Below are 15,825 nucleotides of genomic sequence, written 5' to 3' on the forward strand. Positions count from 1 at the left end.
TGGGATGTGTGACACAGGCTCCTGGCTGGTCCTTTGAAGGCCAGGCACAAAGCCGATACTGAAGAGACTTGTGTGTGAGTAAAACATCTCAGGAACCCGCCCGGGCAACAGGAGGCTAATTGTGTCTCCTGCCCACCTGCCATCCACTTAACCTTGGGCAGAGTGCCCACCTGCCTGCCCACTGCTCTGTGCCCCCCAAGGTCTGCTCTGACGCCAGAGTGCCCGAGGACATCTCTGCTCTGGGCCAGCGAGAGGGTTCAGCTCAAGGTGATCAGACTAGAGATTAAAGTGTACAAGCTGACTTTCTACTTGGAAACGTCAGCATTCAAAAGTGGGGGTGGGGCTTGAACATCTGGGCCCTGGGTTCTGCTTTCAGGGTGGTGGTGGGGGGGATGCATCCGTGACGGTGAGAAAAAAGGTACAAGCTCGCCTCCCCAGAGCCTCGAGGAAACAGAGCATGACCCCCTGCACCACCTGCACCCCCAGAAAGGAGATCAACTTTGCCCAGAACCAGATATTGAAGTGAGTCTCGTTCTATTCTTTCCCCCTTTCTCTCTCTCTCTCTCTTTAGTTTTGGGTGATCATCAAGACAAAAACTTTAACAAAATTAATCTTTTTAAAATATTTTAAATTTATTATTCGACAAAGACAGAGAGAAATTAAGAAGGATGGATGGGAGAGAGAGAGAGAGACCCCTGCAGCCCTGCTTCACCACTCATGAAGCTTTCCCCCTGCAGGTGGGGACCAAGGGCTTGAACCTGGGTCCTTGTGCACTGTAAGGAGAGCATTTAACCAGGTGCACCACTTCCTGATACTCTTTTTTTATTCATGGTTTAGACAGAGAAATTGAGAAAAGGAGATACATAGGAAGAAAGATAAGAGAGACACCTGCAACACTACTTCCCCACTTGTGAAGCTTTCCCCCTGCAGGTGGGGGCTGGGGGGGGTTGAACTCAGCTCCTTACGCACTGTGATGTGTGTGTCCAGCCAGATGCACCAGCACCCAGCACCCAGCCCAAAACTCTTCCAAGCAGAACCTCCTGTTAGTCAAGGTCTCTGAGCAAAATGTGAGGGGTGTAGATGTCCTCTGCTTCCCTGTCCTGGGAGGTCTGATTACATTTGCAAACACAGAAGTCCTGCAGCCATTTCTGGGCTTAATCCGGCAGTGGATCAGAGTCCCGAGAAATGGCAAACCCAGCCCTTCCCAGGGCGGCAGCTGAAGGTCCTGCCCTCAGTAAGAGCTGGGTCAAGACAGCCGGCAGGAAGGGCCGCTACCATCTATTTCCCCTTGGCTGCTGCTGCTGGCTCTGCCCTGCTCTGCCTTTGGCCATGGGGCCTGCTGTCTCTGGGCATTAAGCCTCGCCAAAAAAAAAAAAAAAAACTCCTCTCCACTGACTCCGGGACTGGACACTTGTCTTCTGCAGCAGGCAAAAGCCAGAAGGAGCAACCTGTCATTTATCTGTCTACTTATTTAAAAAATATTTTTTATTATCTTTATTTATTGGATAGAGACAGCCAGAAATTGAAAGGGAAGGGGTGATAGAGAAGGAGAGGGACAGACAGACACCTGCAGCCCCACTTCATCCCCTGCAGGTGGGGATGGGGGGGGGCTCCCTGTGTATTCAGTTAGGTGCGCCCCCCACACACTCGGCCCTCCTGTCATTTTTGTTGTTGCTGCTTTGTTTGATTTTTACTTTGAGGAGGCTGCGCAGAAGTTAACTAGTTCCTGCTGCTGCCTCTGCAGCTGGAAAGCACAGTGCCTGGGAAGTGCAGGGATGGAGAGGGTGGGACTCAGCCCAGTCACCCAGCTGGGTCTGATCATTTGGCCATGGGGTGGGGGTCTCACTTGGGCTGCTCCCTGACTGGCTGGGTTTTAGCATTCTGTTACCGGGGGTTTTCCTTTGTCCTGGTCACGTGGGAACCTGGGGACAGTGGGCACAGACATTGTCCCCAAGAACATGGAGATGACCCTGACACACTGTCTCCACAGGCTGAAGTGGGAAGTGCCTCTCCCTCCCAGGGTGGCCTCTCACCTGAGTGTCACAAATACCAGGAACTTAGAGGGGGGGGAGGGCTCTGGGCACTACAAGGGGGAGAGAGAGAGAGAGAGAGAGAGAGAGAGAGGGAGAGAGAGGAAGAAGAGGCAGTACTTACACCAAACATTTGTCGGAGGTCAGGATCCCGGAAGCGGAAGGGGATGTTGGAGACATGCAGTCGCTTGGGCTGGGACTTGTTTTCCGTGTTTTCAGAAGGCTGTGTCTGGGGCTGGCCGTCTGTTGGTGCTGCATCATCTGTCTGCTAAAGGACAAGAGCAAACCAGAGAGGCTGAGTGGACGCGGGGCTCCCTCTGAGCTTTTACTTCCCCACAGGGCTGGGGATCCAGAAAGAAAGAGAAGACAGACCAGAAGGCAGTTGTGCAGAATCCATCCCTCATCCATCATCCATCCATCCCCCATCCATCATCCATCCATCCATCATCCATCCATCCATCCATCCAACCTCCATCCATCCATCCATCCTCCATCCCCCACCCATTCATCCACTATCCATCCATCCATCCTCCATCCATCATCCATCCATCCATCCATCCATCCATCCATCCATCCTTCCTTCCTCCATACCCTATCATCCATCCATCCATCCATCCATCCATCCATCCATCCATCCTTCATCTCCCATCATCCATCCTCTATCAATCCATCCATCCTCCATCCCCCATCCATCCTCTATCCATCCATCCATCCATCCATCCATCCTCCATCCCCCATCATCCATCCATCCATCCATCCATTTCCCATCCATCCATCCATCCATCCATTTCCCATCCATCCATCCTCCATCCATCCATCCATCTCCCATCATCCATCCATCCATCCATCATCCATCCATCCATCCATCCATCCATCCATCCATCCATCCATCCTCCATCCAGCCATCCACCCTTCTATCTGATATGTTTTGGACATCCACTGAGTGTGAACCACAGATCTGGGATTCAGCGAGTAGCAAAGCTGGCAGTATTCCTGCCCTCAAGAAGCTTAATTTTTCTCAGAGAAAGACAGTTATTCCAGTGAAAATACAGAACTGGGAGAAGCTGATAGGCACAACGAGGAAAAACAGGCCGGGTGGTGGTGCATCAGGATAAGTGCACATAGTCCTGTGCAAAGGGACCCAGGTTCAAGCAGCAAATCAGGTCTGTATGTGTGTCTCTGTCTCTTTCCCTCTCCCTCTCCCCTTTCTCTCTCCATTTCTCTCTGTCCTAGCCAATAAAATGGAATAAAAATGGAAATATGGCCAATAGGAGCAGTGGATATGCAGTGCTATCACCTAGCCCAAGAGGCAAAAATAAAAAGGGCGGGGAGACAGCATAATGGTTCTGCAAAGAGACTCTCATGCCTGAGGCGCCAAAGTTCCAGGTTCAATCCCCTGCACCACCATAAGCCAGAGCTGAGCAGTGCTCTGATTAAAAAAAAGACAAGGGTTAGGTCAAAGAGTGGAAGCAGCCTCAATGCCCATCAGCAGATGACTAGTTGGCTGAATAAGTTATGGGATGTTTATCCCAGGGGATGCTACTCTGCAATCAGTAAAGGTGGTGTTGTGTCTTTGGGACAAAATGATGGAGCTGGAGGTGACGATGATGTTTAGAGAGCTAAGTAGAGAGATGAAAGACAGCCACCGGTGGTTTCACTCCTGTGTGGAGTCCAGAGAGCTGACTCATATGGACTTGCCCAAAACAACAACAACAACAACATCCAAATAAAACAGAAATAAGCAAACTATTTATATCTGAGAACTCTGGTGATCTTTGGGAGGTGGGAGGGTGGGACACAGAACTCTGGTGGTGGGTGTGGTGTGGGACTCTATGTTGGAATCTTACAATCTTGTAATCAACTATTAATAACAAATAAAATTTAAAAAAAAATAGAGGAGCTAGATGGTGCTGGGGTGGGGAGACTTGGTGGGAGATAAGAGAAGGCTTTATTACTATTATTTTTTTTCCTCCATGTTTATTGCTAGGGCTCAGTGCCAGCACTATGTATCCACTGCTCCTGGCATCCTTTTTTTTTTTTTTTCATTTTACTGGATAGAACAGAGAGAAACTGAGAGAAGAGAGGGGAAGTCAGAGAGAGGGGAGAGAAAGAAAGACACCGGCAGTCCTGCTTCAATGCTTGTGAAACTTCCCCCTTGCAGATGGGGAGCTGGAGGGCTCAAACCCAGATCCTTTTCTGGGTCCTTGCTCTTCATATTTTGTGCGTTTAACTGGACGCACCAGTGCCCGGCCCCTGACCTGTCCAGCTCTTTACACTTCAGTGGATGCAGACGACATTAACCTTCAAGTTGCTGCTCTCCCTGGTACTGCCCAGAGGCCAAGCGCTCAGGCTGGTCTTCTGTGGCTGGGGACTACCCTGGCTGGCCTGCCGGAAGCCGTCTGGACTATACCCTCAGTTCAAGGAGCACCCAGGGAGCCGGGGTATCTTCCCCCAGCACTCTGCCACCACAGAAGCTGGAGACTCATTCCATTTTTGCCCCCTACTCCTTGCTCAGAAGAGCAAATGAACACAGGCTCCTTCTCACTCCAACCAGGAGGCTTAGGCTTGGAGTCCTGCATAACTACTGGATGTTTCAGCTTAATAAACCTAATTAGGAATTACAGAGATTATGATTAAACATATTAAATGATTAATAGCATTATGCCACTCATGTGAAAATGAAAATTAATCATCTTTTGTCAAACAGGACTTTGGAGAAATCTTTCCATTGTCTCCATTGATAACAACACACAATGAACACTACGTTAATCATTTGGTACCATGCGGATACATACAAGATGCCCGGAAATTGCGATGTCGGAGGGCCCGTGCGCTGGGCACCGTTTTCAAAGAGAACACATCATGTGCCCTCAGTATTTCGGGCTTCAGGGGTGAATGGGTAAGGGGAGGGAGGAGGAGGGTGGGGTTCAGGGGACACAGAAGCTGAGGGAGAAAGACAAAGCCAAACACCAGAGTATCTTCCGAGGGAGGATGCTTGCTCACAGTGTGCTGTGCACCACAGAGCCTGGGGGGAGAGAGGACTGAGCAGCACAGGCTCCTGCACCAAATGTGAATCGACTGGGGCCCTGGGTCAGGTGCATGGGGTGAACAGTTAATGGTATTCATAGATTTGCTTCAACTTTCAGAGCTACTCCCTGCCCTAATCCAAATTTCTAGCACCTTTCTCAACTCAGACATAATCGTCCCAGACAGTATTTTTGTCCAAACTCCATGCTAGCTATGTTTGAGCTATCAAACTCAAACAAAAAACTACTAAGATAGTCAAAGGCCCCTAGGAACATGCATAAAATAGACTGCCACCTTTTTTCCACCTTAAGATCCCTATTCTCATCTGCTCTATTCCTACTTTTTGATTTCTGTTCATTAATCATTTAGTCCTGCTTTGTATCTTGCTGCCTTTCAGCCACCAAGTTGCAGATGGTACCATGACGCCATCCTGACCTCCCTGGGCAGACGACCTTGCCAATGTGTCCTGGAACCTCCCCTCCCCAGAGCCCTGCCCCACTAGGGAAAGACAGAGACAGGCTGGGGGTGTGGATCCACCTGCCAACACCCATGTCCAGTGGAGAAGCAATTACAGAAGCCAGAACTCCCACCCCCCAAATAATTTTGATCCACACTCCCAAGGGGGGAGAAATTATAGGGGGAAGATGACCAGAGGGCTCTGAACTCCAACTCTATCGGACCTAGAGAGAGAAGAGGGAAAAAGGAAGCCACATTTGGATGTAGTAACAGACGTAGGTATGACTTGGAAAGGAAGAGAAGATGGGACCTTTAAAAAATGGGTAAATGTATCCAAATATAGACAGATAGTAGGAGAAATAATAGTGAGCCCCTATCTTCAGCCCTGGGAAAACTGCTGTAGCTTCCAATGAAGGGATTGGGGACACAGAGCTCTGGCGGTAAGAATGGTGAGGAGCTGTACCTCTGTTAGCTTGTCATTTTGTAAAATCTATATTGAATCTGTAATAAATAAAAAAAATACATGAGGAGGAGGAGTAAGGGTGGGAGGAGGAGGATTCCTAACACACAGGCACTTCAACATCACAATTGCTGGTACTATGTATGAACAAGCCCCTATGCACAATGATAAGCTGGACAGTGTGTGTTTTTACCAGAGGAAACATACTCCCCATACACACATCTGGGGCGCCAGATGCCCACAGGGATGGTGCCCTGCGCTCAGGGCTGAGCTTGCTCCAGAAGCTTCTGGTGATGAATGTCTGCACTTCCTGGCTTGGGGAACACCTAGTTCCATGTCCTTTTGGCTCTCTTCTCTGTATCTCTGAGGCTCCAATCTCCCTCCATCTTTCTCTTCTCATAAGGACATCATTCCTTTGGATTGAGAGCTGGGTCTCAGTCTAGGAGGATCTCCCCTTGGAACCACTAAGAATTTTTGTAAAGGCCTCTTGTCCAGATGAGGGCCTGACCCCAGGGCTCTGAAGGTCGCTGAAGGCATGGGCATATTTCTGGGAGGAGACTGCCCAACACCCGGCCTGCTGCCCAGGAAGGGCCAGCTATGCTCCAGCTGTGGAGGCAGGTCCCACCAGCCCAGGGGCAGGAGGCTCTCAAAAGCCTTGGCCCAAAGCTGGGGTAGAGTAGGGGCCCTGCCGGCATGGCTCAGGCTCCCGTCGGCCACACCTATGGTCACTTAACTTATGTATTTTGGCATCTCCAGGACTTTACTACTCCAGGCAGACTTTCAGAAAGAGAGAGAGAGGGAGGGAGGGTGGGAGAGAGAGAGAGACAGAGACAGAAAGAGAGAGAGAGAGAGAGAGAGAGAGAGAGAGAGAGAGAGAGACCACAGCATGGAAGCTTCCTGTGTGGCTTGCAAACAAAGCTGCCTTGCTGGCCCCATCAGCAGTCACTCCATCAATCCTGTAGGAGTGTTAAGTGAACACATGTAGAAGACTCTACCCTGCCTTCCATGCACACATTCCGACACTAGAGAAGGTGAGAAAGAGAAGGTGAGAAAGAGAAGCCAGCCACATGGAACTCCAGGTGAAGAAACACCTGTCTCACAGACCTTGGGAGGAGGCACTGCCTGACACTTTCTAAGAATTACGTTTTCTTAATCACTTTCATCTGATAGCACAGAGAGAACATAAGAGAAGGGGAGATAGGGGAGTCTGGCAGTAGCACAACGGGTTAAGCACAAGAGAAGGGGAGATAGAGAGGGAGAAGGAGAGAGAGAGACAAGAGAGGGAGGACACTGTAGCCCTGGTTCACTGCTTGTGAAGCTTCTCCCCTGTGTCCTGTGTCCCGTAATGTGTACATTCTAGCCGGTGCATCACCACTTGGCCCCTGCTTGGTTTTCTCATGAAGTTCTGCAGGACCAATGGATTTGTTTCTGATGACCAGACCCCTTTCAGAGGGACACACAGCCTCAGGACAGGGCCCCTTGAGCTGTGTGGACGGCTGTGTGGCTGCACCCCTTCTGCCCCACTGGCCCCCGGCCCTGAACTCCAACCCCAGAGGAGGGCGGCTCTCAGCTCCCCGCCTGTCACCGCATCAAGCTGCCCGCACCTGATGACACCTGTTCCCTTCCCCACTCAGCCTCTGCAGGCCGGACCGGCCTTCAGAGTGGCCGTCAGGGGCCTTCGACCCAACAGCAGGGGCAGGGGAGTCCTGCGTGTGTAAGGCCTGGCTACCACCACCAGAAAAATAAAAAGCTGGCCCTCTCATTCAGAGGTGGGAGGAAGATGAGAAAATGAAGGCACGATAGAGGTCACCAGGAGGAGTACAAAGGTGGGGGCACACCTAGCTGAGCGCACATGTGACAGTGTGCAAGGATCCGGGTTCAAGCCCCAGTCCCCACCTGCGGGGGAAGCTTTGCAAGCAGTAAATAAAATATTTTTTATTTTAATTTTTAAATTTTTAAAATTAATTTATTTACTGGATTAAAAAAAAGCCAGAAACTGAGAGGAAATGAGGTGATAGAGAGGGAGAGAGGGTAGCAGGTAGTGGCACATCTGGTTAAGCGCACACATTACAGTGAGCAAGGACCTGGGTTCAAGTCCCTGGTTCCCCACCTGCAGGGGGAAAGCTTTGCAAGTGGTGAAGCAAGGCTGCAGGTCTCTCTCTCTCTCTCTCTCTCTCTTCCTCTCTATCTCCCCTCCCTCTCTCAATATCTCTGTATCTATTCAATAATTAATACATAAAAAATGTAAAAGAGAGAGAGAGAGAAAGACAGAGAGACACCTGCCCGGCTTCACCACTCGAAAGGCTTTCCCCTTGCAGTTGGGGAGCGGGGCTTGAACCACTGTGACCTGTGCACTCAATCAGGTGTGCCACCACCTGGCCCCAAAAGAAAGAAAGAAAGAAAGAAAGAAAGAAAGAAAGAAAGAAAGAAAGAAAGAAAGAAAGGAAGAAAGAGAGAAAGAAAGAGAGAAAGAAATGTTTTTTTTTTAAGAGTGCGAATGTTCATTGGTTCCTGCCTTCTGTTCTCAGGGTCTTGAGTGGCCTGACTGATACAGAGAGCAAGTCCCACAGGAAAGAGGGTGTCCCCTGGGGATGGCAAGCCTGGCCCTTCCCCTCCCAGCCCGGGGTCGGCATCCCAGCATGGCTGTTCCACCATCAGCTGGAGCTCAGCCTCTGTCTCTCCTGAGCTGGAGGTGGGTGGCGCACCTCTGGATTCTTGCTAATAAGCTAGGTCCCCAGACATGGACGCCGGTTATAAATGTCAAGAAAACACCAGTGGCGCTTTCATCTCCGGAAGACCACTTAGTGCTTCCGCGAAGACCCTGAAAAGGAAGCGTGGGGCTCTGTCTGCGCAAGTCTTTCGTTCCTAATTCAGTGAATCCCTCCAAGCAGCCCAGGGCTAATCCGGATGAAACTGGATTTGGAGATGGACCCATCCGGTCTCATGGCGGGAGAGTGTGCAGGATGGGCAGCCTGGCCGGCGGAGCACCTGGGGGTGGCCTGAGCCCCCTTCAGGGGGGCCGCAGGGGTCAGAGGAGAGGCCGGCCGTCGCAGCACAGGCCTCTCACTCAGGGAACAGAAGCCCCGTCACCACCACAATCCTGCTTCTGAATCTCTCACCAGGCGCCGTCTTCCTTCCTGTCCTCTTTCTCTCCTTCCTAATTCCTCTCTATTTTAAATACATCTTAAATATTTTATGAATTGTTTTAATGAGCGATAGAGAGACAGATTGAGAGAGAGATAAAGAGACAGTCAGACAGACAGACGCACACCAGAGCACTGCTCAGCTTTGGCTGATGGTGGTGCCACGTCCTCCTTCATCACTGTGTTGGGCTAGGGTTACAGCATAATGATTCTGCAAAACGGCTTTCCTGCCTGGGGCTCTGAGGTCCCAGGTTCAATCCCCAGTACCACCAGAAGCCAGAGCTCAGCACGGCTCTGGTATAATAACAATAATAATAATAATAATATAGAAGACAGCATACTGGTGTTATAAACAGACTTTCCTGCCTGGGGCTCTGAGGTCCCAGGTTCAATCCCCAGCACCACCAGAAGCCAGAGCTCAGCACGGCTCTGGTATAATAATAGTAATAACAACAACAACAATAATAATAATAATATAGAAGACAGCATACTGGTTTTGTAAACAGACTTTGCTGCCTGGGGCTCTGAGGTCCCAGGTTCAATCCCCAGCACCACCAGAAGCCAGAGCTCAGCACGGCTCTGGTATAATAATAGTAATAATAATAATAATAATAATAATAATAATAATAATAATATAGAAGACAGCATACTGGTTTTGTAAACAGACTTTGCTGCCTGGGGCTCTGAGGTCCCAGGTTCAATCCCCAGCACCACCAGAAGCCAGAGCTCAGCACGGCTCTGGTATAATAACGATAATAATAATAATAATAATAATAACAATAATAATAATGGTAATAATAGTAATATAGAAGACAGCATATTGGTTTTGTAAACAGACTTTGCTGCCTGGGGCTCTGAGGTCCCAGGTTCAATCCGCAGCACCACCAGAAGCCAGAGCTCAGCACGGCTCTGGTATAATAATGATAATAATAATAATAATAACAATAATAATAATGGTAATAATAGTAATATAGAAGACAGCATATTGGTTTTGTAAACAGACTTTCCTGCCTGGGGCTCTGAGGTCCCAGGTTCAATCCCCAGCACCACCAGAAGCCAGAGCTCAGCATGGCTCTAGTCTCTCCCTCTGTCTCTCTATCTCTCTCATTAAAAATAAATAAATAAAGTACTTCACAAATTATAATCCCCGTGTTTGGTGAAGAACCCCTCTGTGCTGTACGGCATGCTATAAAACAGTCCACAGACAGACAGGCTGGAATGCATTTTGATGGCCTTTGACTCTGGCATCTCAGAGATGCCCAGCAGTGCAGTCCTGGAGCTCTGCATCCTGCCAGGAGCCTCCCTGGGTGCAGTGGTGGGGGTAGAGGGGTTTCTCCCCTGCCCAGCCATCTCCCCAGTTCTGCCACCATGGCATCCCAGCCCCGTGCCCGAGACACGCAGTTACGTGGCCTGGTTTCCCAGAGGCCTCCTGAATATTCAGCACCACTCCTCTCTGGAACGCACAAAGCTCTCAGCCACGCTGCATAAAACATGGACTTCTGAATAGTCAGTTGTCTTGCCCTCCTCCACCAATCAAATTATTTTCAGAGAGAGAGAGAGAGAAGGGCTTGCGAGTGTCTTCCAGGCATTATTTGATTAAGTTGACAATATTATCTGAGCAATGGTTGAGTACCCTCTGTGATGTACTTTGGCCCAAATTGATTTGTGTGAGGAACAGGGCTACGTCGTGGTCTTGATTTAGCCCGTAATGCTGGGCGCCCGCGAGTCAGTGAATTTACTGGACCTGCGGTCCCCGCACAAGCAGTCTGCAGAGGGAAGGCGGGACGGAGCGCGGGCGGGCATAATTCAATACATTGTACTCTGAGCTCCGATAATAATATCTTTGGGCTCTGCAATATACCTATTTGATTTGATTTGTAAACCTGATAAAAAAGCAATCGAGAAAAGTTGGGGGGGAGGAATATATATATGTTCTAAGTAAAAATGTAACTATATTGCATGCATGCAGAGAGGACGGTGTGGGGAGGGAGCCTCCGTGTAGTCACCCCCTTCCCCCAGACAGCACCCCCACATCCCGCTCTGCAAGCTGGTTTAGCTCACACCCCGTTATTTATCTGCTAAAAGTAATCTTGGGGGGGTGCCCTGGGCGGGGAGGGTTCTCATCTTCCCGCTTCAAAAACAGGACCAGGATACAGTGTCTTTTTTATTTTCCTTCCTTCCTTCCTTCCTTCCTTCCTTCCTTCCTTCCTTCCTTTCTTCTTTTCTCCTTTCTCCTTCCTTCCTTCTCTCTCATTCCCCCCCCCCCCATTTGAGCTCTTCAGTCAAACACAGCCATTAACTGCACAGCACAGGCTACCCTGGAGCTTTTAGGCAGACTCTGCTGCCCCGTGACAGAATCAGGGGAAATAGCATCCCATCCCCCTTGTCCTGAATATGGTCCAGACTCTGCTGAGACCCTGAGCCACCTTGGGAGGGAGGGATGGAGGGAAGGAAGCAGGGAGGGAGGCAGGCAGAGCAAGGCTGAATGCAGAGGTCTAGTCCTCCCGCACATCAGGGGTCCTGCTTCAACATGATGAGGGGATGAGGGGCCCAACTCAGCCCACAGCTACGCTATCAAAGCAGAGCCAGAACCCAGCCAGGAATTCAGGACAAAAGAAGAACATGGAATGGGGAGATGAAGCTAGGCATTTCTGTCCTGGAGCAGAACAGAGGTTCCTTGGGCTTGGGATCAGTAGTTCTCTCATCCCATCATTCAGAAATAGTGGTTCAGGAGGGGGCACAGTGGATAAAGCGTCAGACTCTCAAGCACGAGGTCTTGAGTTCAATCCCCAGCAGTACATGTACTAGAGTGGTGTCTGGTTCTTTCTCTCTCTACTCCTATCTTTCTCATTAGTAAATAAATAAAAAATATTTAAATTAAAATTAAATACCAAAAGTGTATGCATTGAACACCTGCTTTGGAGAGGTAGAGAGAGAGATGGGGGCGCGGGGGCTTCGTACATGTGCTTCCAGGGCAGGTCTGACTCCTACCCTGAGCACTGAGCTGGGGCTCTTTCAAGAGTTGGGGTCCACAGGGAAGGGGCGACCGGTGTTCCTCTGTGTCCCACCTGCAAGCCCCCAACCTGGAAAAGCCTGCAGACTGTGCCCTCCCCCCACTCTGTCACAATCTCCAGCTCCTATGGTATTCCTTTTTTTTTTTTTTTTTTTGCCTCCAGGGTTATTGCCGGGGCTTGGTGCCTGCACCACAAACCCACTGCTCCTGGAGACCATTTTTCCTCCTTTTTGTTGCCCTTGTTGTTTTATCACTGTTGTGGTTGTTATTATGGTTGTTGCTGTCATTAGATAGGACAGAGAGAAACTGAGAGAGGAGTGAAAACAGAGAGCGCTTCCACACTACGATCATCATCTCTGGCATTATGCTATTCCACTGCAGAATACTGTGCCCCAGTATGGTTCCGTAGCCCCCATGTCCACTTGGTCGATTCCAAATTATATTCCTCCATGAGGATCATTTCTAGAACCATCCGTTCCACCCTGGTTCCATGACTGCCAGTTCTTAGCAACATCGCCCCGCCAGATATTCGTCGGGATGCGGCATCATCTAAGTTCATTTCCCACGTCTACGCTCGACCGGACCTGCCAATCTACGCGGATATCTTCGCCCACCCTGTCCAACGCTTGACGTCTCGTCACCCAATCTGGTCCCCTACGCCTACACTGAACTTCTCTGTTCCAGTCTCTTGGAAGCAGAGCTGGCAGTCAGCTGAGGTAAAGAACAAACACCTCATCACAGACCCCTGCAAGTGTCAACCCGGCTTTGACCTGGCACGTTATGATTGGGCCCTCCTCAATCGCTATCGAACAGGCTGTGGCCGGTGCGCCGCTATGTTCCATCGCTGGGGAGCCAGAGACGACCTGAACTGCCCCTGCGGCTCCAGACAGACTATGACCCACATAGTCAACGACTGCCACCTCTCCAGATTCAAAGGAGGTCTCGAAACTTGACATCAGGCTCAACCTGACGCTGTTGACTGGCTATGGAAGAAGGGCAAATGCTAGAAGAAGAAGACAGAGAGGGAGAGAAAGAAAGACACCTGCAGACCTGCTTCACTGCCTGTGAAGTGACTCCCCTGCAGGTGGGGAGCCAGGGGCTCGAACTGGAATCCTTATGCTGGTCCTTGAGTTTTGTACCACATGAGCTTAACCTGCTGCGCTACCGCCCGGCTCCCTCGGATGGCATTCCTAAGGCACGTCCTCTTGACCCCCGGCTCCACAGAAACATCACCCCCAGCCCTGCCGGAACCCCACTGGCTATCCCTCACCAGAGCTACATCTCCGGCTCTCGGCAAACCTCAGCTGAGCCTCCCCATGGCTGGGACTTCCCGTCCCACTCGGAGGACGGCCGCAGCCAAGGGAAGCATGTATTCGAAAAGGTAAAAGGTAACAGAGCAACATCGATGTTTCCGCATCAATTCTCATCTCCCGCTCAGGGCCTTCCCCTTGTTGATCATGCCAGATGCGTCTCCCTGAACTGCTGAGAACACGAAGGGGTGATGAGCTTTGGGGTGGGTCTCTCTCAGCGAGGACCCTGGACTGCTCTCACCCACCGAGGACTTCTCTCTCCCCAGGGGCGCAGCCAGCAAAGACAGCGCCACTCTGGGGTGCTGAGTGTGTGTGTCCCATCTTGAGCCACTGTGGGGTGTGGGAGGTCCGAGTGAAGCAGCCCTTTCAAAATTGTCCTTTTGTTCAACATTAAGACAAACGGCAGCGAGACAGCTCACCTAAAAGGGTACCTGCTAAGCCACCGGGGTTCAGATGGTGCTACATGGAAACATCCTTGTTAGGATGCCTCTCCCTGTCTCTCTGTCTCTGCCTTCATCTCAGGAAGGGTGGACCCTGAGTGGTGAAGCCCCACAAACAACTTAGAGCAAACAGACCCCAGTCTGGCTGATGTTGAACAATAGCACTCATTCAGAGGAGTTGCCTGGCTCAGCCTGCTTTTATAAAGTCATCACTATTATTATTATTATTATTGTTATTATTATTATATTGGATAGAAACAGCCAGAAATCGAGAGGGATGGGGGAAGGGGGAGGGAGGGGGAGAGAGAGAGAGAGAGAGAGAGAGACCTGCAGCACTGCTTCACCATGTGCAAAGCTTTCCCCCTGAAGGTGGGGACCAGGGGCTCAAACCCGGGCTCCCATGAGGTATTTTTCTACGCAAAAATGTGTCCCGGTTTTCCCTCTCACTGGCAGATGGGGAAAGAGAGAAGCTGGTGCTGGGAAAGGCAACCCTCCGAGTCTTCATTCAAGCTTCCCCTGAACCCAGCTCCACAGAGAACACACTTTTCCTTAAAGAGACCTAGAGTCAAATTCTCTGGCTTTGAAAACCACACCACACTGGTGGGTGACCTCCATGAAATACAGGACTGGGGGTGAGGGGGTGTGGCGAGGGGGTAGCTAGGAGATGGCCCAGTGGGTAGAGCACACAGCTTACTGGATGTGAGACCCCAATTCTACTCCCACAAACGCAAGGGGGAAAGACACCTGCAGACCTGCTTCACTGCCTGTGAAGCGACCCATCTGCGGGTGGGGAGCTGGGGGCTCGAACCAGGATCCTTATGCCGTTCCTTGTGCTTCACGTCATGTGCGCTTAACCCGCTGTTCTACTGCCTGACTACCTATTATTATTTATTTTTCCATGAGGCTGCATCTATGGAGGGAGAGAGAGATAAGAGAGAGAGGAGAGAGAGAACATGCATTCTAATACAGTCACAGAGCTGAATTCCAAGGCAGATGGGACATTCTGATGGGCAGACTCACTACCCAGGGATGGTTTGATGCCTGTGATCTTTCCTGTCGAATGGGAGATTACACGTCTCGGCTTTTCCATTCTGCTTGGCCCCTCAGCTCTGTTGGCCTCCTCTTATCTTTACATCAACCTTCCAGGAAAGGTCTCTGTTCCATTCTATTTGCTGGATTTGAGAGAAATAGGATTGACTGCCTTATTCTTTAACCCACATTTCACTCAAGGACACAACAAAAACAACAAAAAAAGCAACTCTGGAATATTTTATCTGTTTCTCCATAGAGCCTCTGTAAGATGTGATTCATCTGGTCTGCCTGCCAGAGTCATTTGTCTGGAAGAGGCCCCACCTGCACTCTTCAGATGTGTGGGAACCTTCTAGAAACACAGCCCCTGGGCCCCAGTTTTTTGGGCTATGCTGACTTCTAGGACCAGGGTGGAACTGGAAGGTGGTGACAGGCAGGCAGCCCCTGTCAATTTGTGGGCCCACTGCTGCTAGTCAGGAATCCCTTGAACCTCTTGCTCAAAGTGATCTCCAGTAAAGGTCGAGTTATTGAAATCCATGATGAAAATACTTAGCTAGCGGCAAATATCTAACATGGCACCCCTGCCTAATTCTGTTCCTACACGTCCATGTGCTTGAGGTCCACTCTGGTTTTGCGCCCACCCTCTTTTAGCTGTTGGGCTCAGGCAAAAGTTTCTAAAATAATTGCCCCTTGGAACATACCTACAATTGACTTCCTAGTTTTTTTTTCCCACATGAAGACACCGGGTTCATCTGCTCTATCCCTACCTTTGGATCTCTGATTATTAAAAAAATGTGTCCTGCTTTATATGTAATCACTTCTCCACTGGACATGGGTGTCAGCAGGTGGATCCACACCCCCAGCCTGTGTCTGTCTGTCCCTAGTGGGGCAGGGCTCTGGGGAGGTGGGGCTCCAGG

At 50.2% G+C, this 15,825-nt stretch overlaps 1 protein-coding gene across 23 annotated transcripts in view; it reads right to left on the minus strand.

Moving 5' to 3' along the window:
• The window catches only part of RBFOX1 (RNA binding fox-1 homolog 1), a 1,765,566-nt gene that overhangs the window by 122,715 nt on the left and 1,627,026 nt on the right, over positions 1-15,825 (minus strand). For 20 of the 23 annotated variants that reach the window (XM_060172410.1, XM_060172405.1, XM_060172422.1 and 17 more), the window contains one exon: positions 2,155-2,298. In XM_060172410.1, coding sequence (XP_060028393.1) covers positions 2,155-2,298 — 144 coding nt within the window. The remainder of the gene's footprint in view (positions 1-2,154; positions 2,299-15,825) is intronic. The other 3 variants (XM_060172406.1, XM_060172425.1, XM_060172414.1) reach the window with 1 other exon arrangement.

This window comes from Erinaceus europaeus, chromosome 15 (genome assembly GCF_950295315.1).
Source record: "Erinaceus europaeus chromosome 15, mEriEur2.1, whole genome shotgun sequence".
Classification (NCBI taxonomy): domain Eukaryota; kingdom Metazoa; phylum Chordata; class Mammalia; order Eulipotyphla; family Erinaceidae; genus Erinaceus; species Erinaceus europaeus.